The sequence below is a fragment of the Megalobrama amblycephala genome, linkage group LG5 (assembly GCF_018812025.1).
Source record: "Megalobrama amblycephala isolate DHTTF-2021 linkage group LG5, ASM1881202v1, whole genome shotgun sequence".
Taxonomy (NCBI): Eukaryota; Metazoa; Chordata; class Actinopteri; order Cypriniformes; family Xenocyprididae; genus Megalobrama; species Megalobrama amblycephala.
In genome coordinates this window covers 23103328-23129318 of record NC_063048.1, presented here as the reverse complement: position 1 = coordinate 23129318, position 25991 = coordinate 23103328, and the positions used below count along the sequence as shown (strand labels likewise).

General features: G+C 35.2%; 2 protein-coding genes across 6 annotated transcripts in view; one reads left to right on the top strand and one right to left on the bottom strand.

Moving 5' to 3' along the window:
• The window catches only part of kcnh1a (potassium voltage-gated channel, subfamily H (eag-related), member 1a), a 72932-nt gene extending 65173 nt beyond the window's left edge, over positions 1-7759 (bottom strand). For 2 of the 4 annotated variants that reach the window (XM_048191314.1, XM_048191315.1), the window contains exons 1-5: positions 7545-7759; positions 6439-6465; positions 3400-3523; positions 425-531; positions 43-171 (exon numbers count right to left, since the gene is read on the bottom strand). In XM_048191314.1, the coding sequence (XP_048047271.1) occupies positions 43-171; positions 425-531; positions 3400-3523; positions 6439-6465; positions 7545-7617 (460 nt within the window). In that variant the 5' untranslated portion in view covers positions 7618-7759. The remainder of the gene's footprint in view (positions 1-42; positions 172-424; positions 532-3399; positions 3524-6438; positions 6466-7544) is intronic. The other 2 variants (XM_048191316.1, XM_048191317.1) reach the window with 1 other exon arrangement.
• plb1 (phospholipase B1) overlaps positions 1-25991 on the top strand; it is a 97140-nt gene that overhangs the window by 65318 nt on the left and 5831 nt on the right. Inside the window, exons 1-26 of one of the 2 annotated variants that reach the window (XM_048191312.1) lie at positions 11190-11625; positions 11926-11985; positions 12070-12133; positions 12799-12833; positions 14680-14731; positions 14822-14873; positions 17028-17084; positions 17191-17259; positions 17351-17412; positions 17498-17579; positions 17696-17800; positions 18203-18271; positions 18534-18602; positions 18891-18980; positions 19062-19122; positions 19210-19268; positions 21770-21843; positions 21962-22005; positions 22347-22455; positions 23599-23650; positions 24222-24302; positions 24415-24480; positions 24593-24693; positions 24824-24905; positions 25106-25210; positions 25311-25406. In XM_048191312.1, coding sequence (XP_048047269.1) covers positions 11556-11625; positions 11926-11985; positions 12070-12133; positions 12799-12833; positions 14680-14731; positions 14822-14873; positions 17028-17084; positions 17191-17259; positions 17351-17412; positions 17498-17579; positions 17696-17800; positions 18203-18271; positions 18534-18602; positions 18891-18980; positions 19062-19122; positions 19210-19268; positions 21770-21843; positions 21962-22005; positions 22347-22455; positions 23599-23650; positions 24222-24302; positions 24415-24480; positions 24593-24693; positions 24824-24905; positions 25106-25210; positions 25311-25406 — 1866 coding nt within the window. In that variant the 5' untranslated portion in view covers positions 11190-11555. Of the gene's footprint in view, positions 1-11189; positions 11626-11925; positions 11986-12069; positions 12134-12798; positions 12834-14679; positions 14732-14821; positions 14874-17027; positions 17085-17190; positions 17260-17350; positions 17413-17497; positions 17580-17695; positions 17801-18202; positions 18272-18533; positions 18603-18890; positions 18981-19061; positions 19123-19209; positions 19269-21769; positions 21844-21961; positions 22006-22346; positions 22456-23598; positions 23651-24221; positions 24303-24414; positions 24481-24592; positions 24694-24823; positions 24906-25105; positions 25211-25310; positions 25407-25991 lie in introns of those variants that run through there. The other variant, XM_048191313.1, reaches the window with a different exon arrangement.

The following is a 25991-nucleotide window of genomic DNA, read 5'->3' as shown; positions in this document are numbered from 1 at the left end:
ACATACTGATATGCACACAAAATACATATGAACAACACGTACCTTTCGAGGAGTCATCTTCAATTGGCTGTTTGAATGCTGTGATGTCACTAAACGTACACAGGAAGAGAACAACCTTCTCCTGTTCGTTTCGTATAGGTGCTATTTTCACAAAAAACCATACCGGCGTTCCTGGAAAAACACACCCGTGTACATTTAAACATGCTGTAATTGTGTGACAGATAACACGTCAGAAAAAAAGTTATTTTTCTATTGAAGTAAAAACCGTCTTGGCTCTGTTTAACACCTTTATGCATATTCATTAAGATATTAGCATAACAAATTTATGCACCAGGATTGCTGTGTTCCTGCTCCCAGTTCTCACAGCTCAGTTGTGCGTGCATATGTGTGTGCGTGTATGAATCTGTATGTGTGCAATGCTCACGGTTTTTCTTGTACATCAAGATCTCAAATGAGTTCATCTCATAGTTCTCGAAAGTCAGCCGAACTTTTTCAGATGTGTCCTTATCTGTGAGCTCTCCATACATGAAGCTGAGAGAGAAAACAGATGCAAATCACAATCAAGAGTTTTCATACAGTTTCTGAGAATGCTGTGTGACTATTGTAAGGTTCACCTAAAATTTAAAATACCGTAATCATTTGCTCGTTTCATTCCAAATCCATTTGAGTTTGTTTCTTTTGTGGAACACAAAAGGAGAACCAGGGGTCGTTAAACTTTTTTTGAGTATTTTTAGTACCATTTGAGTATAGTAAACTGTGACAAAAGTGACAAAAACGAGAGAATCATTGACAACATATGATCAGATGGACTAAATTTCTCATTTTGTGTTCCACAGAAGAAAAAAAGTCACATGGGTTTGGAACAACCTGACAGTAAATGGTCAAACATTCATTTTTACCTTCTTTTTGATTTTTGAATAAGTGAATTAATGGGTGGCTCTTTTCTGTTGCTTAAAGGGTTAGTTCACCCAAAAATTAAATTTCTGTCATTAATTACTCACCCTCCTGTCATTCCACTTCCGACCTTCGTTCATCTTCGGAACACAGATTTTGATAAATAAAAAAAAATCTATATTTTTGATTAAGTCTGAGAGCTTTCTGTTCCTCCATAGAGATCCAACACAACTACCACTCCAAGGTTCAGAAATGTATAGGAAAGACATTATTAAAGTACTCCATGTGACTCCAGTGGCCTAAACTCAATTTTATGAAGCGATGTGAGTGCTTTGTTTGTGCAAAAAAACAAAATTACCACTTTATTTTCAAAATGATATTATCCAAAGCATGTTCACGCAACAATGTCAGCAAAAACGCATGCGTTGTGATGCTCCCGTGAACACTTGCACACGTGCGTTGAGTTGACGCACGAGTCTGAACACAACACGTGTTGAACGCGCATTGCAGATCAATATTTTTATAAGTAAAGTTGTCTTTTTTTTTTTTTCCGCAAACGAAGCACTCGCGTCACTTCATGAAATTAAGATTAAACCACTGGAGTCAAATGATGATACTTTAATGATGTCATTCCTACACTCTAAAAAATGTTTGGTTAAAAACAACCCAAGTTGGGTTGAAAATGGACAAACCCAGCAATTGGGTTGTTTTAACCCAGTGGTTGGGTTAAATGTTTGCCCAATCCTGCTGGGTAGTTTTATTTAACCCAACTACTGATTAAAAATGACTATATGGCTGGCTTAAAATGAATCCAAAATAGGTGAGAAATTAAAAATCAGACACATAATTACTAGAGGCAACAATAATAATCAAAAGGTGTACATTTATTAATAAGCAATTTAATAAATGTTTATTGTTTATTATTCATTATCTTATTAATAAATGCTCATTTATTAAACATATTAATAAATGTTAATTTCCAGCATATTTTGGGTTCATTTTAAGCAAGCAACACAGTAATTTTTATACAATAGTTGAGTTAAATAAAACTACCCAGCACATTGGGCAAACATTTAACCCAACCGCTGGGTTAAAACAACCCAATTGCTGGGTTTGTCCATTTTCAACCCAACTTGGGTTGTTTTTAACCCAGCATTTTTTAGAGTGTTCCTTTCTGGAAGCATTAGTAGTAGCGTTGGATCTCTATGGAGGTACAGAAAGCTCTCAGACATCAAAAAGATCTTCATTTGTGTTCCAAAGATGAATGAGGTCTTACGGATGTGGGACGACACAAGGGTGAGTAATACATGACAGAATTTTCATTTTTGGGTGAAATAACCCTTTAATTGATCTGTTGGGTCATGATGGACGATAAAATCTAAAGTTTACTGAAAACAAGTTCAGCTTTGCTTTACTGTGATGAGAGAGGCAGAGAGAGAAAGGAATATATTCAAGATAATCTAGAAATGTATTTCTCTTTGAGGCATCTGGAACTGTGACTCTAATGAGCTTGTCTTGTGTTTGGCATATCAGGGAAAAGTCAGAGTTCAAAGCTTGCTGGCTCAATAACTACAACCCTCCAGAAGACAGCCAATTTCATAGATACAGTTCTATATCTGACATTTAGCACCTGCAACATAGCAAACTTGGTAAAATTGCATATGGCTTATGTAACAGAATACATACTTACAAGTTCATTGATATATTATTAGACTGTCTTGTTTGGGGTCAGTAAGATTTTGTAATGTTTATTAAAGTCTCTGATGCTCACCAAGCCAAGGTTGCTTTTATTTGATCAAAAATACAGTAATACTGTGAAATATTAATACTGTTTTGTATTTGAATATATATTTAAAATGTAATGATGGCAAAGCTGAATTTCAGCATCATTACTCCATGTCTTCAGTGTCACATGATCCTTCAGAAATCATTCTAATATGCTGGAAATCATTAGGTGCTCAAGAAATATTTCTTATTATTATGATTTTTTTTTTCTGGATTGTTTCAAAAGAACAGCATTTATTTGAAACAAATCTTTTGTAACATATAAATGTCTTTATATCACTTTTGATCAATGTAATGCATTCTTGCTGAATACAAGTATTAATTTCTTTCTTTTTATTAATATTAACATTTAATAATACAATATTAATATTTTGCACTCTTACTTCCCCATTTTCCACACATTGGGTGTAGTGTTGTACTCTATACTGTACTGTATTGTATTGCATATTGTAATACAATATTGTACTGTACATATACTGGTTGTATTGTAGGCATACTTAATTACAAACAGTATTCTACTATCTTGTACATTGTGTTATCCAATACTACTATAAATGGTAGACTGTACAGTGTGTATACTGTAAATCTTCAAATTCAAGCGCAATCCTACAAGAACTGTCTCTACCTTCCTCTCTTTTATAGAGGAAATATCATCAATATGATATAATATAAAAACCAGTACATAAAAGCTAACATTAACCTCTACATGAAGTCTAATACCTGCAAGTGCTGCTTTTCTGCATGACCTCAGCACGGTGGTAGCCGGACAGCTTACAAAAGCCATCATTACTGTAAACGATGGGCCAGTCTACTATCTGGGCATTCCCCAGCACAAAGTTTGTGTCTGTGGAAAGAGCACAGGAGGATATGGGGAGAAAGCAGGTGAGAGGAACCAGGCACAAGGTCAACAATAAGAAAGCAAGAGGTCAGTCGCTATGGTAATGTCACATGAGGCAGGATGGGTGGACACTGTCACGGCAGCCGAAAGCCACTGATCTGGCATGTTTATTTCAGCTTAATTTGTGTTGGTCTATGCCTTATACACTGCAGTGTTGCTTTAGCACATAAACCACTGCCACATAATACAAGATTTTTTTGCTTGTTAAGCTGAACAGAAAGCAACATATATGGTAGTCTCAGCCTCAAACAGCCCACAAACCACCCATAGACTATTGTGATCAATAGGGCATAGACATTTTTCTACCTAAAAACATTGAGTTTAAATATAATTGACTAACTTCTCTGTAATTTATGGAAGTCAAAGTGCATAGGTCGGTTCAAGAAGTATCTAAATGCTGAATTTGTCAAAGTTTGCAGGGTTATAGCATCAAAACTTTTAAACATATTTAAGAATTTTGTATGAGACACTTATAAGCAAATACATGAGATGTATATTCCACCTAAACTTCCATTGTTACATCGGTTTTTAAACACTTGTCCTATATATCTCATCAAAATAAATATATGTGTTTTATCACAAACAGTGCCCCCATCCTGGGTGTCTTTTTGCCAAAACAGTTATGCACTAGCTTACACTATTGTTCAAAAGTTTTAGTAAGATTTTTTATTGAAGTGACAGTAAACATGTTACAAAATGGTACAAAAGATTTCTAATTCAGATAAATGCTGTTTTTAAAGTTTCTTTTCATCAAAGAATCCAGAAAAAGTCTCATGGTTTGCACATTTTTAACATTGAGAATAATAAGAAATGTTTCTTGAGCACCAAATCTGATTTCTGAAGGATCATGTGACACTGAAGACTGAAAATTCAGCTTTGCCCATCATAGGAATAAATTACATTTTAAAATATATTAAAATAGAAAACAATTATTTTATATTGTAATAATATTTACTGTATTTCGGATCAAATAAATGCAACCTTGTTGAGTACGTCTTTCAAAGACACTTTTAAAATCTTACCCAAAACTTTTGAACAGTAGTGTATATAGCACCAAAATTCTGGCTGAACAAACCTAAATTCTCTGATAGCCATAACACTGTGAGAAAGTGGCTTAAAACACACAGTCTGATACCCTCTGTATCTTCACAAAACTTTCAAACACTCTGCTATGTCTCTTTTATGTCTTTTCATTGTCCAAATGCACAGTGGGAGCCTTTGTAGAGCCGGTTTCTGTTATTCAGGGCTATCGCCGCCGTCATTCCCAATTAAACACCAACTTTTAATTTCTGAGTGTATTTTTCAAAAGTCTGCGTAGAAAAAAAGGTCCTCTGTAGCGGGCTCCATCTCTGTAACCTTGCTTTAACCTTTCCTGATGTCTGTCAATGTTAGTGTGTTAGTAGCTAGCGTGTTAAGCAGGCTATCAAGCTGATTAGCTGACAGTAGTGATTTAGCGGCTGCTGAGTAAGCCAGTAGCACTTTTAACAAATGTATCTCAAAGCTTGAGCAAGCTCACGGTAACACTATACAACTTGTAATCCGATATAAGGGAATTAAAAACATCTAGTCAGTCACAACTGAGGGCCAGTGAAGACCTTTACAGCTTTTAAATGCAAGAAATTGACTGTAAGCATTGTCCTTCATAATATGAAGACTATAAACAGTATCATGACTTTCATGAGTCCGGCAACATATTTACATACAGTAGGGTTCAAAAAATGAAGGATTTTATGTGATCAGTGTCACAAATTTGTTTGTTTGATTACCTAGTAAACCAAACTTAATTTACTGTGTTTATCCAACTGATTTGTCTAATGTATTTTGTAATGTAAGTTGTCAACTTTTGGGAGTAAGTAAAGCTCAAAAAGCCCATGCAAAAAACAAAGTTTAGATGTTTTTACAGTATAGAAATGTTCAGACTCTTAAATATTTCATATTCATTTTACCTCACAGCATTTATATTTTGTTCAGATGAAAAACTTTGTTTATTTCATGGTTTAAATTTGATTTTGAATTCCAGATTTTGACCCCCACTGTATATTAACACTAAAATGAACTCAGATATTTTGTGAAATAAAATAAAATAAAGTAAAAAATGAAATCAGCTCTTTTTTTTTTTTTTTAATTATAAAATACGTCCTTCACCTCATTCAGACATAACATGAATGGCAACATTTTTCACTTTGACTGCACACATGACAGAAACAGACAAACATTTCATCTTTCTATGGCTAATGCTTGTGGAGGGTAAATGTGAGATGAGTAAAATGCCCTTACAAACAGAAAATGAAAGGGCAAGCATCGGAATTTGAAGTGAAGGATAAATCAGATCTATGATATCAATTCACTTAAGAGCATGGTGGTGGATTTGCCACAGAGCACAGTTCTCCTCTACTGAGCATAAACACGGGAATTGCACTCCACACTGAAACAAACACGCACACGTGGACTCACACGCACCACTATGGAGAAAAAACACGTTCCATGCCAACATTTGTTATTTTACAGCAAGTGCTGTCAGCGCTGAATGAGGACCAGGGAGCAACATCTGCGTGGTTATTTTCACCATAACTAAGCAGCTTTTAAATATCAACAGCACTGTTTAACCACTTTAACAACAAAAGAGTTTAATCAAGCTTATCATTATAAAATTCAGACTATCGGTTTGTAAATTAACAGAAATTGGTATAGAACAATATTTAATGCCGAATGGGAACTAGAAGGGGAGAGAGAGAGAGAGAGAGAGGGAGAGAGAGAGAAAGAGGGAGGAAGGGAAAAACAAAGCAAAAGAGAGAGGGAGAGAGATAATGTAGGGATGGAAGAGGTTAAAGCACAAGTATTCTGCTCAGCGAGGTTTATACCTGTGTGTCTATGTGATAATGTCCAAACTGGAAGTTAAAGAAAACAGAAAAAGAGTTAAAATAACACAAACACACCATAGAGGTTAGAGGAATTTTTCCTCCTGTTCTTCTCCAAGATGACCATATAACCCCTATATGACCAAGCAGGTCATATACAGACATCAATGTTTTTAGAAGTCCTACTTAAATGAGAAGTACGTATTTTCATTATTTTGAAAGCCGAGTACAAGCTCAGAGATCTCTGGACTAAGGGTTAAGTGCTCAAGTGGAGGGAGCAGAGGAGGTGTCTGCTGGGCATTTGTGGACAGCTGAGGTTCAGTCAGTTTTAAATGGACATGCATGTTTTTTTTTTGCATATAATGAAACTTCATAAATAAGAAAAGCGGTCCTGATGGATAAACATCAATAAAAGAGATCTTTGTTTCTATTTTAAGGACCTTACAGTAGGGTACAAAAACGTGATAGTGCTGGTGAAGATCCTCAGACAGTTTTCAACCTTTCAGCACTCTTAAATATTAATTTCTATTAAATATTAATTTAACCTAAAGTTGTTTTTCCATCCCACAAAGCTTGCTAATGGAAGGATGCATGAAAAAACTCGAATGGGAAAAGGGCAGCACATGCTGTCACGCAGAGAATACAGAATAATATCTTCCTGCAGCCCATTAATTACTCTTTTTAAATATTATTTATAATTGTTATAATATAGGTCTACAAATAAATTATGTCTTAGCCTATATATAAGTGAGATCTTTATATTTCTATAGCCTATATAAGAAAATTAGAAAAAAAAAAATAGGATTCAAATAACTATTTGGTTGACGTTTGTTCGTAAATTTACAAAATGAACGTTATTGTAAAACGTATTCACTACAGAATTCACCTGCATTATGTTTTTTTTTTCCCGCGTGAACAGACACGTTTAACTTTTTAGTGTGTATTTATGAAAGTAGCTACATAGTCAAAAGTACGTTGTCTTTATGTAAAGATCTCTTCTAAGTCTCTTATTTTTTGCCCAAAAGTTTTTGCTTTCTTTCTTTTATCTGCGACACTACCGCTGATTCTTTCTGTATGTGCGCTGCTTTGGATGTGGTGGTGCGTCTTACCGTTAGACCGTCGGACAATATTTTCCAGAAAAGTGTTTTGTGGGGCCACTAGTCCTCTGCGTCCCCCGGCCATCACGGCGGGTCATGCGCTCCAGTGAGTGCCCGGACTGGTCAACATGAAGTACCCGCACACGTCTCCGGTGTGTCTGTCGTCCACATGCCGCTGCCGCATCCAGTGATGTGTGGACCAGGGGCTCTCCTCTCCTCTCTCCTCCAACCCGTTGATTCTCCACCATGAACTTGGGCTTGGCGAAACAGCGCCATCTATTGATTTACATGTGACGCAGCAGATGTTCCAATGTGAATCAATAGATGGCGCTGATTCGTTGAATGAGTTTGCAATGCGTAATAACATTTACTAATTCCAATCTCTTAACGCCATCTGCTGGCGGATAGGTTTGCAAACACATTTTTTATTTTTTTTATTTTTTTGAAAACCTTTTTTAGTCTTTATTTTTTGTAAATTAGGCAGAGTAAATTAACGAAAAGTCTAAAACAGAGAGGAGAATGATTTGTTCACTTAAAGGGTTAGTTCACCCAAAAATCACCCTCATGTCATTCTACAGCTATAAGACCTTCGTTCATCTTCGGAACACAGTGAGTCCTCTATTGAGAGCAAAGCCATTCAAACTCTAAAGGTCCATAAAGGTATTAAAAACATATTTGAAACAGTTCATGTGAGTTCAGTGGTTCTATCTTAATATTATGAAGCGACAACAATATTTTTGTGTGAATGTGACATGGTCCTTGTTTGTTACTGACGTTTTAGTTTGCTTTCAGCAACCACCGACAAGAGACAGTAGTCTGTCAGAAATCGCGCCACGGGAAAAAAAAAAAAATTGCATGTTATGTGACTTAACCAAAGAAAGCATATCATTGGCTAAACTAAGGTCTTCTCTTACCAAAAAAAAAAAAAAAAACGAGAACGTTCTCTTCAAGAGACAGTGGCAAGGAAATGAACACAAAGAGTATATTGCCATATGGCAACAGATAAACAAGTCAAGATATTTTGTTTCAACCATGGACTACACTGACAAGAGTGATGTAGAAGTATTTACAGTGAAGCTTACACTGGTGGCGTACCTAAAAGAAAACGGATTTCACTGTAAATGATATAATTTTCAGTGTTTATGAACATGAAAACTCTGGACATTTTTCATACTTGGTTTATAATTTATGTAATTTTCACTAAAACTATGGTAGCTATTCTGGACACATTTAACCTGTTTCACAGTCCTTAAGGGGGGCGTTTTCTCCCACCCTACCCTATGTGTAAATGTAATCCAATTGAATTTAGGGATTTGTAAAAGGCCTAGGCTTACAACATCATCATCATCATCATCATCCAACAATTTAGACTAGAGTGAATGTGTATCAAAAATACACAGATCTCCACAGAGTTGACTCTGCAGGCATTTGCTGTTTGGAGATGTTAGTGTTGTCACCAACAACTGCAGCCACTAGGCTTCCTGCACTACATGGGTTTGGTCATTAACCTCAAAAAGATAAATTTAATGATATTCCAAAAATGACCTAGCCACCAAGACCACAAATATAGCTTCAAGCTAGATAACAAGCCCCTAGAACATACTCAAAACTACCTGTGTATAAATATCAGCAAAACAACAGAACATCAACAAGTCAACTGTGGATGTCTTCAGAGACACAGCATGGAGGGCGTTCTGTATCAAAACTGAGATACCAATCAGAATCTGGCTAAAAATAGTCAAACTTCCTCATAGATCTCATTGTGCTCTATAGATGTGAAGTCTAGGGGCCTTCTCTCAACAATCAAAAATCCACCAAATGGGACAAACACCAGGTAGAAACTCTGCAGGCAGAATTCTGCTTTTATGGTTGTATCTTGATAGCAAGATGTGACGGCAAGAGTGTAGTTTATTGTTGGCTTAGCTGTGATAAGAAAGTTATGGTTATGGTGAATGACCTCTAAGCCAAATTTCCTGTGAGTTTACTGAAGACTATCTTCTTGATTGATTATTTGTTGTGCAATTATTTATAGCCCCCCATGTGACAATTGGTTACTTCTGATCCATTTAATTTTAGTAAGCTTAAATCCCATGTTGAAAAGATCCTTTTGTATTTAGTTCACATTTTGAGACAAAACCATATATATATATATATATATATATATATATATATATATATATATATATATATATATATATATATATATATATATATATTTTTTTTTTTTTTTTTTTTTTGGGGGATTCAAAATTAAATCCGCTCAGTCACTCAAGTATTTTTGCAGCCAGAAAGCTGGACTATAGCAACGTTTCATAAATTAAAAAATCGTTATCTTCTATCTGCCTATGTAAGCTCAGAATGGAATGTTTATCTTATCAATGAGAGAAGCTATAAATCTTCAGAAATCTTAATGAGTTACATCTTTCTCAACATCTCTAATCATATCTAATCAGATTCAAGATTTCCTGATCCTCAAGCACGCATGGTGAAAAAGCCTGGTTAAATATTGGTTGCCTATAACTTTGGAAATGGGATAATTGCGAATTAATTGAAACTACATCCATGTTAGAAAACAGAATGTTGTCACAGTCAAACACAGCTGTCTGAACGAACTGAACAATATTGCTGAAATGTTAAGGCTTTGTGAGTTCCCAGCAAGCACTGCAGCATGAATAAATTATGTGGTTACTGTTATAGGATTATTGTTTGCTGACATTTTTTAAGAAAACTGCTGTTGTTTTGTCATTATTGTTAGTTATTTGTTGTGTTGTGATGTTAAGAGCTAATCCTTTTACATTTGTTGATTGTCACTGTTCCTGAGGTTTTTGTGTCAAGTGTTTAAAGTGTTTGCACCATCAGACACAAAGATATAGCATAGTTCACTTAACATATCAAGTGCCCTTTAAAGGTGCCCTAGAATTACAAATTGAATTTATATTGGCATAGTTAAATAACAAGAGTTCAGTACATGGAAATGACATACAGTGAGTCTCAAACTCCATTGTTTCCTCCTTCTTATATAAATTTCATTTGTTTAAAAGACCTCCGAAGAACAGGCGAATCTCAACATAACACCGACTGTTACGTAACAGTCGGGATTATTAATATGTACACCCACAATATTTGCATATGCCAGCCCATGTTCAAAGCATTAGACAAGGGCATAAACACAACTTCATTCTTTATGAATCTCTCCAACAGTGTAGCATTAGCCGTTAGCCACGGATCACAGCCTCAAATTAATTCAGAATCAAATGTAAACATCCAAATAAATACAATACTCACGTAATCCGAAGCATGCATGCAGCATGCATGACGAACACTTTGTAAAGATCCATTTTGAGGGTTATATTAGCAGTGTAAACTTTGTTTATGCACTGTTTAAGGCAAGCGCGAGCTCCTTGGGCAGGGAGCGTGAGCATTTCAAGGGGCCGCAACATGAATCGGTGCATTTCTAATTATGCCCCAAAATAAGCAGTTAAAAAAATGAATTAAAAAAAATCTATGGGGTATTTTGAGCTGAAACTTCACAGACACATTCAGGGGACACCTTAGACTTATATAACGTCCGATGGCACCTTTAAGCTACATATCATGTTAATAATTGAAAAATTGTTGAAAAAGAAATCTACAGTTGCCTTTTATGTCCTCTGAAGGACCATCAGTTTTATGAACACCTTTCTTCTTTTTAGTGAAATTTCCTCTTGGTCCAAAACCTGTTATATCATCCTAAGACATAAAACCAGGACTATAGACTTAGCCAGTGTTTTATCAATAAACACCTTGATAAGTTACAGGACAGATAAGTGACAGGACATTACTATAATAATAATAAATCCCATGCCATCTACTTTGAAACATGCAAACTAACAGGAGGCGTGTCTGAGAGATTGAGGTAAATCACAGTCATATATCAGAGCAGGTGCTGCTAAATGTTCCAACAGTTTAGTTTCAGAACTGCTCTTTACTCCAGACAGCTCCAAACAGGTGAACCAAGCAGAGAAGCGCACGTTTCTTTCCATCATGGGAATAAAAGATAGAACTTTCTCTTTCTGTGCAGAGATTATGATCCTGGCCCTTCTAGGTTCAGCAGGTATTTAATAACTCTTGATATTCTGCCGCTCTGCTTCCAATTTAATGCATAAAGCTTCCTTAGACACTTTATTGACTGGTTTGATACTGTTTTAGAAATGGAGTGATTTCACTTTTTAGCTATTTGAGACAGTTATAAACATATATAAGTTAATTCCAAATCATCCAATGCAATTTAGGAAATGCATTTACAGAAATGTACAGTATTTGTCACTCCAAAACTGTACTTCCACATGAATACAACAAGTCAAGTTTGTCCATGAGTGTCAGTGTCTTTTACGGGTTTGCTTTGTTTCTGCAGTTGAGTCTGGTGCCCTGTATTGTGCTAATTCATCCCCCTCACCCAGCACTCCAGTTTCTGGTAAAGAAAATAAGACAGATAGAAAAGAAATAAACATCTAGGCTTGATTGCAGTGTACAAATTGTTTTATAATCCTTCTTACAGTCCATTCTCTGAGGCCAGCTGATGTGTCTGTGGTGTCTGCGCTGGTTTTGTCTGATCTGGAGAGGTATGTCCAAATTTATCACAAGTGCATTAAAATAACAGTTAAGCTTTATTGGAATTGAGGCAGATCTGTAAGCTTGAAAATAGACCAACATAGATCAGCACTTTAGTTTAACTAATGTTGACCCATTTAATATCTAAATTCAGGTCATTCTCTGAATTTAATAGAAAGTTAGCTGAAAATGAAGCACACTGTTTGCTGCCAACCACACTGTCTATTGTTAAACTGTCTAATGTTTTGCTACTTCATACTTAAAACTACACTCGTAGGAAAAAAAGGTTCAGTGGGTTTTCTAGGGTTCTTAACTTAATTTTTAAAGAACTTTTTATGCCAAAAAAGGATCTTTATAAATAGGAATTCTTTAATTATTGTCTTAAATTAATCATATTTAACATTTAATTCTTTTTAGTGATAACGTATGTTTACGGGCTGTTTCATTTCATAAAATTTAATCAAAATAAAAAATGGGGAACCTTTTCGTTATAAAACCTTTTCTTCTAAAACAATTTTATATAATAAACAGCATATACATTGAGAAAAATGACATTCATTCAAATGATTAGATTTCTTTCATTCATATATTCATTAATTTCTCAAATGTAGTGCTATTATAATGCCTCTTAAAATGATTCAGTTGAGTGATTTTTTTTATTTTTTTTTTATTGCAGATCTGCTGAAATCAGAGCCATGAACATGCTATCTGGTAAGACTTCAGTCTTATTCTACAGAAATAAACAGATACGTAATATCTTTACCTTTACCTGCATTAAGTATTGTACTTAAATTGCATCAGAATGTCATTATTGAATTTGGTTACACTTTATTTCAGTGGTCCACTTTACACATTCTTCTAACTATACACTCTAAAAAATGCTGGGTTAAAAACAACCCAAGTTGGGTTGAAAATGGACAAACCCAGCAATTGGGTTGTTTTAACCCAGCGGTAGGGTTAAATGTTTGCCCAACCTGCTGGGTAGTTTTATTTAACTCAACTATTGTTTAAAAATTACTGTATTGCTTAATTAAAATTAACCCAAAGTATGTTGGAAATGAACATTTATTAATGTTCAATGAATAATTATTAAACAATAAACATGTATTAAATTGCTTATTAATAAATTTACATTAATAAAATATTAAAGCTTATTAATAAACATTCACCTTTTGTCTATTATTGTTGTCTCTAACTGCATCTGGTTTTTAATTTCCCAACTATTTTGGGTTCATTTTAAGCTAGCCATATAGCAATTTTTAAATAATAGTTGGTTTAAATAAAACTACCCAGCAGGTTGGGCAAACATTTAACCCAACCACTGGGTTAAAACAACCCAATCGCTGGGCTTGTCCATTTTCAACCCAACTTGGGTTGTTTTTAACCCAGCATTTTTTAGAGTGTAAGTAACTTTGCAATTGTATGTCAACTAAGTCTCATTAGGGTATTAATGTTTTTTGGGGGGGATTTGGTGGATTAGGGTTTGGGTTAGTAAAAGTTGATATGTAGTTGCAGAGTTACTTATAGTCATTAGAATGTCTGTTGGGGGGACATTAAAATACTAATAAAGAGTATACTAATACTCTCTTAAGAATTAGTTGACAAGTGGTTCCAAAGTTATGCATAGTTAGTAGAATGTCTAAAGTGGACTATCAAAATAAAGTGTTAACTTGAATTTTCTCTCTCCTCATCTGCACTGCTTTCATTCATTTTAGCCTTATTTTTTGTTGCTGTTACTGAGTAACGTATATTGACTGAGCTCGCTTAGACTTGTCAAACATTTATTTGTGATTGTCAGGCTTGATTAATCCAGGTCTTTGTATAAAGGTTTTTGAAAGATTAAGCCTAGGCTAGGGGAGACATACACAACCATGTATCTGAACAAATACACTACTGATTTTCAGATGTAAATTTTCTGAGATATGATAAATTATATATCGCTTTTAGCAGAGTATTTTTCTAAAAGTAAAACAAACAAATAAAAAATCTTTAAATCTTTTATTACAAGGAACAGGATGTCCTTCAAACATGTCCCTAATCTCAATCAAATGTGATAATACGGTCTTATCTTAGCATGCACTCTTAAGTACTTTGTTTTGGATTGATTCAGTTGGCCTGATACTATTGGTCTGTTCACTACTGTTTGTGATAGGGTTATCAAAATGTCTATGCTGATGTCCTCTGAATGACCTCAGTAAATTTTATTTCTTTATTTCAAGTGTTATATCCTTTAGTGTTTCTGTAAATTCTGTTAAATTTTAGCTTGAGGAGATAAGGTTTAATTGTATAATGTGTCTAATAATTTGAATAATTTCTCAAAGTTTGTCATGAAAATGGCTAACAGATCAAAGGTAGAATGAAATAACAGGAAACAGAAACTGCACAGATAACTGAGTCAATAAAGTATGCACTGTCCCATGCTAGGCCTAGATGTTTATGCGTGTATGTGAGGTGATGGTGATGTAATGATACTTTGCCGGTATCTCAAAGAGAGACAGAAGGTCTCAATAATTAACTTTCAAGATACAAAATAACATCTTTTCATTTTTCTGCTTAGAAATATTGTTCACCTTTAACCCTGATGTATCAACTGTTCTACCTGACCAAAGGTAATGTACTGTATGAATAAGTTAATAGTCCCTTTAATTGCAGACACTACAATTTAATGTATGTTTGCAATGGCTGTCTTTGCGTGACAGGAGTTTAATGGATAAGGCAGAGGACATTATGGAGTCTCTCAGCCCCACTCAGGTAAACATCATCTACTAAACACACATCAGACCTTTACAATAGTTAGTTCCGGTCCTCCAATTCAATCAGCCGCAGATGTGTGTTACGTATTTCTGTGTGTGGTTCTGTAACTTACGAGTTGCGTGTTATCTGAAGGTTTTATTCCACAGGAGTTGTTCTGCTCTTGGGTATAAGTAGCTTCAAATGTGATAAGATTTTCCAGTGATACGGACGTTGCCATCATTTATATTTACTTTAGTCACTGTCACGATAGTTATGTCATGGTGGTGGCAGCAAGGATGAATAGATGCAGGGTCTAGTTGCAGCAGCAAAACTTTAATAAAGGAGATTATTTGCACACAAGAACAGAACATCCAACTAATATAGACGTAAGAATGGACAAGGGATTAAACTAAACAGGGAGCAGCCTATATACAGAGACTAAATGAGTGGATTAACAAGGAGCAGGTGGACAATAGGTTGCTAAGGTAACAAACAACTAAGTCAACTAAGGAAGACAGGAAATAAATATGAACTGTGAACACATTAAACTAAACTAAAACATAACATAAACCAGAGATGTTAAAGATATTCACAAAAATGTGGACTGACAGACATTGGTTATTTGTTCATCCAAAGAGAAGGCACACAGTGCCACAATGGTAACACACGTGACACTAAAATAATGCAATAAAAATTATTTAAAGGTGCCCTCGAATGAAAAATTGAATTTACCTCGGCATAGTTGAATAACAAGAGTTCAGTACATGGAAATGACGTACAGTGAGTCTCAAACTCCATTGTTTCCTCCTTCTTATATAAATCTCATTTGTTTAAAAGACCTCCGAAGAACAGGCGAATCTCAACATAACACCGACTGTTACGTAACAGTCGGGGTGTACGCCCCCAATATTTGCATATGCCAGCCCATGTTCCCAACATTATGAAAGGAATTACACAAGGGCAGCCAGTATTAACGTCTGGAGCAGCACAGCCGAATCATCAGACTAGGTAAGCAAGCAAGGACAATAGCGAAAAATGGCAGATGGAGCAATAATAACTGTCATGATCCATGATATCATGATATTTTTAGTGATATTTGTAAACTGTCTTTCTAAATGTTTCGTTAGCATGTTGCTAATGTACTGTTAAATGTGGTTAAAGTTACCATCGTTTTTTACTGTACTTACTTCCAACTTCATTCTTTATAAATCTCTCAGTGTAGCATTAGCCATTAGCCACGGAGCACAGCCTCAAATTCATTCAGAATCAATATAAACAATATAACAGTATACAATACTCAAATAATCTGACGCATGCATGCCGCATGCATGGCGAACACTTTGTAAAGATCCATTTGAGGGTTATATTAGCTGTGTAAACTTTGTTTATGCACTGTTTAAGGCAAACGCGAGCTCCGTGGGCAGGGAGCACGAGAATTTAAAGGGGCCGCAGCATGAATTGGCTCATATTTAATGATGCCCCAAAATAGGCAGTTAAAAAAATTAATAAAAAAAAATCTATGGGGTATTTTGAGCTGAAACTTCACAGACACATTCAGGGGACACCTTAGACTTATATTACATCTTGTAAAAAAACGTTCGATGGCACCTTTAAACAACATAAAATGTAACCTAAAACCCTAATGTAATTAATAACAAAAACAAAAACAATTATTTAAACAAAATACCATTAAATGTAAAGTGTCCAGACAGAAATGTGGGAATGTCAGTTTAGCTACTGTGTTTCACTATTATGAGATTATTTACTGTAAATTTAAAAGCACTTTACTGACAAATTATGTAAAAAAATTTCTGTTAGATCTGTTACAGCTTTTCACCGTATAGTAAGGTACTGGCTACAGGCATACCCTCATCTCAATATAAGAAACGACTCATTCGGCAACTACCTGCTAATGCACTCACATTCGCCTAAAGTAGGCCTAACCTTGTTGACAAGTTTAAATGAGTAAGGGCAAAACGATTCAAAATGTAACAAGTAATTGCATTTCTCATCACAAATGTAATGGAGTAAAGAGTAAATATAGGCCTACTTATTCAAAAATGTAGTCAAGTAGAGAGTAAAAGTTGCTAATATCTTTGATACTCGTTAAAACTACAAAGTAGCCAAAAAGATATTTAACCAATCATCAACTGTGCTGTCATTCTCTTTCAGTGGAAGTTGCTCCTTCTCTTTATACCAGTTGATGAGATCTCTGTGTGTACAGACCAGGTCAGACATTTCACCACAAATCCTATAAACCTCCAACATATCATGTCGGACTTAGTAAACAATCAAACTGCAGCTAAAATTCTGTATTATTTTTATTTATCCATAGGACTTTAGTGCAGCCATTGATGCAACATTGAATAGAGTGGAGCAGACACTGGACTCTCTACATAAGAAGGTGAAGATAGTCAATATCATTCAAACAAAAGTTTGAATCAGTTTATAAATAATAGAGTTTGTTTACAACAACAGCTTTCTCTCTTCTTTAGTTGAAACATACACTGGTTCATGTTGTTGTTTGGAGTGGACTGTTAGGTGAATCACACGACCGGTCAGTATTAGAACACATTCTACAAAACCCAATTCCGATATTCTGTGTTGAACAGTTTTATTTTATGAGATGTTTATGTTTTTAGAGTGTGTAATTTCCAATGTGAGGAAGGATATGATGAAAACAGACGCAGGCTGGATACAATAGTGCTTATGGCTTCATTGCAGGTATGCATAACGTATATACCAAAAAACATGCACGCACGCTCGTACATGTGTGACTTTTGCACATCTATACAAAAATAGCATGACATGATGAAATATTATATGTGTTCATTGAACAGGAATCTGTCAGTACTCTTCTAGAGAGAAGAGGCTGGTTCAGCGATCGGGAGGATTTCAGCGTAATGCTTCAGTCCAGTCCAGTGCACATCGATCTGTCAGACCCAGTGAGTCTGTACCACTCAGAGATCATTTTGAACAGGCCACTAGATAGATAGATAGATAGATAGATAGCACATGTATTGCATCAAGAACATTCGTAAAGGTCAGAACCAGCAATAATTCAATTTATTCGTTAATTTAAAGTGCACTTGATATGTTTTTTAGTTGTACTTGAGGAAACTGAATGACCAAAAATGACTAAATATAAATCTAACCTTTCTGGTGATTCACTGAGTCAGACTTGTTTGGAGACTTGAAAGTATGCTATTTGTATTTGATTCGATTTGCCCTTTTAAAAACCACAGATATGACTCATGTAGGGCTAGAAACAATCCCACTGTAGCAGTTTTATATGGATAATTTGACCCATTATTAAGCATAGTTGTTCTTTTTTGTTGTACTTTCAGATGAAAGCCTCTACATCTGACTCCTCACATGATATAAGCATGTTGGCTTTACAACTCTGGACTAATTTGGTAAGTTAATATTAATGCAAGCAACACATATTTTCACTTTTCCTATAGATATCGAGGTGAAATCCTGGACACTTTACTTTCAAGTTATAAATGTTCAAAAGATCCTGATGTGACATAGCTGATAATCAGCTCTTGATGATAAGATTTAATCTGAGACTTATTCAACCAAGAAACTCATCTCAAGCCACTTATCTAATCTTGCCTTTATATGAGGAGGAACTGGAGCCCTCTTTCTAACCAATCCTAATTACTCTCTTTCCAGCTGCAGCCAATGACAGACAAGACTGAGATAGATGGGCAGGGCATAGTCACCATTCCATGTCCTACTGAGGTGACAGAGAAATTTGATTGATGATTTATGACCTCAGAGTCGGTTCATAAATGTGACTTTATCTGACAAAAATGTTCTCTGTACTTTCCAAAGTTTATGTTTTATGCAAGTTTTTGTCCTTCACCTGTGAAAAGATTAGTACACAACTGTGTATTTCAGTTCCATTTCATTTATTTATCACTTGTAGCACTGACATTGTCCTATATGTGTGTGTGTGTGTAAGTGATGTTTCAAGTCTGAATGTTTTTCTAAACAGCCAGCTTTACTAAACCTGTTGTTCTGTCCCAGGAAAAGCCGTTTTTGCGAACACAGCAAAACTCAAACTCGGCAGAGCTCAGTATCTCAGAAATAGCGGATCCCTCTCCACTTCTCGACCCAGTGAGTCCATTCTCACCATAATCTCACCCTGTTGCTTTGACATAGGCCTGTGTCTCACTTGTGCTACATCTGACCTCTCAGGTGATGGGGAGTGAGCTCATCTGTGAAGACAGGTCTCCATCTCCCAGCATCCCTACCTCAGGTAAACAGGCATCTAACACTTGTAGTACATTCGGCTGGGAATTATGGTAGTTTTTTTTAAGCTCCTTTCTGTCGGTCTCCTCTGCAGTCCATGCCCTACGGCCAGCAGACATCAAAGTGGTGGCAGCGATTGGTGATTCATTGACGGTGATAATACATATATACACAAATATACACTTCAAAAGTTTGGGGGTTGGTACGATTTTTTAATCTTTTTTTTAAAGTCTATTGTGCTCACCAAGGCTGCATTTATTTGTTCAAAAATACAGTTAAAAATTGTAATATTGTAAAAAATTATTACAAATTAAAATAATTCTATTTGAATATTTTTTTTATTTCTGTGATGGCAAAGCTGAATTTTCAGCATCATTATGCCAGTCTTCGTTGCCACATAATTATTCAGAAATCATTCTAATATGCTGATTTGCTGCTGAAGAAACATTTCTTATGCCAATAGTTAAAACAGTTTGTCAGGATTATGTTTTTTTTTTTTTTTGTGTTCTTTGTGTTTCTGTTTCTGTCTTACCAACTGACCTAGCCTGCGTCTCAATGTGCATACTATCCATCCTAAATAGTACGTGACATTAGTAATATTCAGTTCTATTTAGGGCGGATAGGGTCTATAGTATGCACACATTGGGATTCAGGGCTAGTTTTCACGTAGGCTATATGTCAGTTTTATTCAGTTCACCTGCTGTTCATTAACTCATTAGTTCCCTCATTTGGTTGTTTTGTTTAGTTCATTGTCTGGTCTTGTCTGTAGTAATGTCAGTTAGTGTTGGATACTCCTTCGTCGTGCGCTTTTATCATAGCTACTCGTGACACATTTGTGCTGTTTAATATTTTTGTGGAAAGCTGGAAACATTGAGATTTTTTTAGGATTCTTTGACAAATAAAAAGGTCAAAATAATGGCTTTTATTTGACATAGAAATCTTTTTTAACATGACAAATGTCACTTAAATACATCATTGCTAAATAAAAGTGTTAAAGTTAGCATTAAAAGGAAATTGTGATAGTCTTTTCTTCGCTATTGTAATGTGTATTCAAGTGAAACAGCTTCTAGAATGGGAAAAAATGTGTGGCGGGGTTTTATTTTTATTTTGTCCATCTGGAATTGATTGGATCGTTGGCGCCGCCATTTTTACAGGATCGCCCCCTACTACTTGCACTGAAATGAATACAGATACTTGCTTACCTTTTGTTTTGTTTCTGCCATTAAGTGGAACATTCACATTTTTAAGGGTATCGTTTGCAGGGAACAGAAGCTATTTTATAGCATCGCATGATAATTTTATTTATTTTTTATTTTTTCACTGAAGTTTTGTAGAATTTCGTTTACAATGTTCATCTGTTTACCGTGTCGCACACTGGACGCTCGCTGCTGCTTCAGCCATATGAATATCCAAATAAAAGTATGTGTTCAACACGCTGAGAAAAATCGATTCATTTATTTGTTGGAAACGTTTAAATGATGTTTAAATGATTTAAATGATGCTTAAACGAGCATATTGAGTAGGCCTACAACTGTTGTCATTGTAAATATTCCTTTCCACGATCCCAGAGAATCAGAGATTATGGGTCAGTCAGCGGACAGACGGACACGAACACACTGTATTTTTATATTTATTTTAACAGATGACAAACAAAATCAAAACCCTAGGAGCTTGTCATCAGTTTAGTAGTGAGTCCTTGCAAGGGCACCTTTTAAAAATGCTGGCTTAGTGTATTATGATGACATTATATTAAAATATGTGCAGACGAGCCCTGAATATGAACGCAACGCGTTCTCCACACAGTATGCTTTAACAGATATGTACAGAATTTAGTGTTTATCTCGGTGCATTAAGCGTTTCTTCATTCTTAAAAGCATTTGAATGTCCCCGTTCAAGTTCTACTAATTCACGAGCGGAGTGAGAGTCAGACTCGCAAAAGGTAATGTTAATTATTAAACCAAAAATTTCAAAAAACACTCAGCAATGTGATTCTTTTATTGAGTGATATGCAGTGGGTTTAATCAGTGCCATTACTAAAAGATTTGCCATCCGGCGTCTTCTCGTCATCTCCTCGACCTGCTTCCCTTGCTGTTTTTACACGCAGAAAAGGCAAAAAACGTTGCTCTTTGTCCAGTTCTCTCTCAGAACGATTATCAGAGTTACTATCGCCATTATCGATGCAGCATTAATGACATACAATGGTGAAATTTTTCACAATCATGACAGAAAACAAATTACTGAACTAAACTCAATTACGGAAAGGCTGCGCGATCCTGTCAAGATGGCGTATAAACAAAGAAGTTACCCAGAACTCAACGCGGCGTGACATCAGAATCGTATTCTCTATTGCTGTGATCTCATGTGAGTCAGGTTGTCCAGTAAACACATCATCAGAAAACAGAAGAGAAAATATGTTGTTGTTGTCGAAATTACTGAATAAAGATTATGAGGGCACATTAATTATGTGCACAGATAAATAAAATATAATAAATACTGCAATATTCCATGAAAAAAAAGAATTGTCCATTTTGATTACATGATGACTTCAATAAAAAATCTTACTGACCCCCAACTTTTGAACAGTAGTGTATATGCTACTTTTGTACATTGTTTTGTGCAGTTTTGTGATATCATTTCATTTGCCCAAAAAACAGGCAGGTAATGGGGTGGGTGCTGCACAAAACAACCTCCTGGGTGTGCTCACCGAGTATCGTGGCCTGTCATGGTGGTGAGTGTCTATCCTGATCATAATGTAAGCCATCAGTTTGGTGCAGAAAAATGATGCTGGTTTAGTTTGGGGGGTGGACAGTCATGTTTCATTTTGTTTCCCTTTCTTTTATTCTCAGCATCGGTGGAGATAAGAACCTAACAACTGTTACCACCTTACCAAGTATGTGCAAGCTCTCGTAATACTGTCGATTTATGATTAGTCATTGATTTGGAAAAAAATCAACTCAGAAATGATTGTAGTCATGCCATTTTTTAATTACTTGATAGCTGATCACGCAAGAGTTTATAAATAGCTGCTTTTTAATCTCTGCCTTATACTAAATAACTTGAAGTAGTCCAGGGGTGAAGGTAAAGCTTGTGTTGAGTGTCATGCTGGAGTCCCTCCTTAACAAACAGCAAGCCAAATCTGTTTACCCTTACCATTCTCTTTACCTAGATAGACATGTGAATCAGATTTTGAATGATTATGAAGGTAAAACATAATGTTTGTTTGTTATTTAGATATATTGAGAGAGTTTAACCCTTCACTGACTGGCTATGCCACGGGAAAAGGAGATGAGGATTCTGCACAGAGTTTTCTGAACCAAGCAGTACCAGGAGCCAAAGCTGAGTGAGTAGCTTCTCCACTTATAAACCAGTTACTGAATAAATGAATATGAAGCATTATTTTAAATATATGTGTATATATAGTACAGTCCAAAAGTTTGGAACCACTAAGATTTTTAATGTTTTTAAAAGAAGTTTCGTCTGCTCACCAAGGCTACATTTATTTAATTAAAAATACAGTAAAAACAGTAATATTGTGAAATATTATTACAATTTAAAATAACTGTTTTCTATTTGAATATATTTCACAAACTAATTTATTCCTGTGATGGCAAAGCTGAATTTTCAGCATCATTACTCCAGTCTTCAGTGTCACATGATCCTTCAGAAATCATTCTAATATGCTGATCTGCTGCTCAAGAAACATTTAATGTGTACAATTGTACAAAATATTTGTGTACAATATTTTTTTTCAGGATTATTTGATGAATAGAAAGTTCAAAAGAACAGTGTTTATCTGAAATCTAATCTTTTGTAACATTATAAATGTCTTTACTGCCACTTTTGATTGATTTAATGCATCCTTGCTGAATAAAAGTATTCATTTCTTTAATTTCTTTTCAAAAAAAATAAAAATAAAAATTCTTACTGACCCCAAACTTTTGAACGGTAGTGTATAATGCTACAGAAGCTTTGTATTTCAGATAAATGCTGTTCTTTTGAACTTTATATTCATCAAGGAATCCTGAAAAAAAAAGTACACAACTGTTTTCAACATTGAAAATAATCATAAATGTTTATTGAGCAGCAAATCAGCATATTAGAATGATTTCTGAAGGATCATGTGACACTGAAGACTGGAGTAACGATACTGAAAATTCAGCTTTGCATCACAGGAATAAATTACTTTGTCAAATATATTTAAATAGTACACAGTTATTTTAAATTGTAATAATATTTCACAATATTACTGTTTTTTACTGTATTTTTAATTAAATAAATGTAGCCTTGGTGAGCAGACGAAACTTCTTTTAAAAACATTAAAAATCTTAGTGGTTCCAAACTTTTGCACTGTACTGTATATAATATCATTACTGTCACTTTTGATCAATTTAATGCAACGTTGCTGAAAAAAAGTATTAATTTATTTTTAAAATATCTTACTGACAGAGAAATGTAATAAAAATCCAATTTTGTCATTTTGCAGTGATATGGTCACTCAAGCTCGTGCTGTCATTAAAATAATGAAAGAAGACTCGGTTAGTCTCAAACATGCACACACATTTGCTTTTCTGTTGTGGTTGGAAATGTTGTCATAATGAGCTAATGATATTTTGGACCCTCCAATTTTCATTAAGGTATTATTTAGTTTGTTTGTATGTTCTTTGAACTATTTTCTTTCCTTAAAGGTATAGTTCAACCAAAAATTAAAAGTCTGTCATCAATCATTTACTCACCCTCAAGTAGTTCCAAGCCTGCATGAATTTCTTTCTTTTGCTGAACACAAAAGAAGATATTTGTGTTCTTCTTGCCCCCATTTACTAACATATTAGGAAAAATAAATACTATGGTAGTTAATGGGGGGTGAGATCTGTTTGGTTACTGACATTCGTCCAAATATCTTCCTTTGTGTTCAGCAGAACAAAGAATCATACAGGTTTGGAACTACTTGAGGGTGAGCAAATGATGACAGAATTTATATTTTTGGGTGAACTATAACTTTAAGAGATCAGGTTTTACTATTCTTGTGATGGATATTTAGTCCGCACAAAGTAGGCTAAATCTGTGCTAAATCATTCAGACTATCTGAATATTTCTGTCTCTTTTCAGCGAATTGATTTCCAGAATGATTGGAAGATTATCACGGTCTTCATTGGAGGAAATGACATGTGCGCCCACTGCTCTGATAGTGTATGCTGATATTAATAGAGACGGTTTTATTTTTTATAAGAGTTTCATTAATAGATCTACAATTAGTGTCTCTACCCATCTTTATCATTCTCTTTCTCTTATCTCTCCTCAGCGATACTATTCTCCTGATAACATTGTCAAGTATATTCGTGAGGCTCTGGACATATTACATAATGAGGTGAGGAAGATTTGGCTCTGATGCTCTATAGCAGGGGTCTCCAAATTCGGCCACTGTCCTGCAGAGTTTAGCTCCAACCAGCTGCCTATATGAGTTGTCATGTCTTCTCCAGGTCCCTCGTGCCCTGGTGAATCTAGTGGAGCTCCTGGATATAGTTCCACTGCGCCGCCTCCATCAGGTCTCCAGTTTAGGCTGCCCTACCTGGCTGGTCAAGTGAGTTTTGCCCTATAAACAACTTGTTCTTCTGATTTCTGCTAGACTCAGTTAGAAGACATGATTTCTGAAAGTTTTGGTACTGTACATGTTTGTCTTACATTATTTTGCTTTGCATTAATTTTTTTAGTATGATGTGCAGCTGTGTCCTGAAACCTAAAGATGAATCATATGAATTCCGCATGCTGCAGGAGTTTAACCAAGCCTATCAGGTACACAACTTATTACATGAAAATGAATTTATTTTGTGAAAATGTATGTATATTTATTATTAATGTGACATTTTGATTATTTCTCATATAAAGCAATTATACAGCTATAAATAGTCATATTATTCATGTTATTGTAACTGTGTTAAATTGCCTTTTAATATTGAATATATCATATATACTGTGTTGTGTTTTATTCTCAGCGTGGTATGAGGGAGCTGGTGGAGTCTGGACGATATGACACACATGATAACTTCACCGTGGTCCTACAGCCATTCTTTAGAAATGTGTTTCTCCCCTTGCTGGAGGTGCTGAACAATCCAAAAATCAAACTAATCATTTACTACACTGGCTATCCTTTCTTGATCCACTTGTTCTCATTCTGTCATTATTTCCATGTTTATTTAGGATGGGACACCTGACCGTTCCTATTTCTCTCCAGACTGTTTTCATCTCAGTCAGAAAGCTCACACACTCATGGCTCGGGCTCTCTGGAACAACATGGTGAGTATATGAGATAAAAGGATTAGGTGCACAGAATAGTGTATCAACCCAATTACAATTTATTAATATCTTGCATGCACTTGCAAGCATGAATAAAATAGATAATAAATAAAAAAATAAATATTTATTATTTTATTTGTTGCATTTAGTGTAAATGACTGAATGCTGTAGTACTTCAACAATAAAATAGCTTTTATACTTTTTTATACTTTTTTTGGAATTGTGATTTAAGTATGCAATAAGGTACGAGAGGCTGTGCTGTATTGTGAATAAGTCACGGCTCAAGGGCGATGTTAGGCACGACGCAAAGTGAAAAACCTTCCTTCCACCAGAAAAAATAGTCCCTGACCGTGAACAGCAACAGAAGTTACATTATTACGCCATTAGATGGCGGCAAAGACTGTCTTTATGATTGTGTCAGTCAGTAGCAAAGACTTTTACATTGAAAAGACTGTATTGTTGTGAACACGGAACAAGACGCAACTGACAAATGCTTTGACTAGCGCTGTCAGTCACGTGAAAACCCCTTAACTGTTAAAAGGACAAGATAATACATCGGACATTTAAACATATTTTTTATTATGA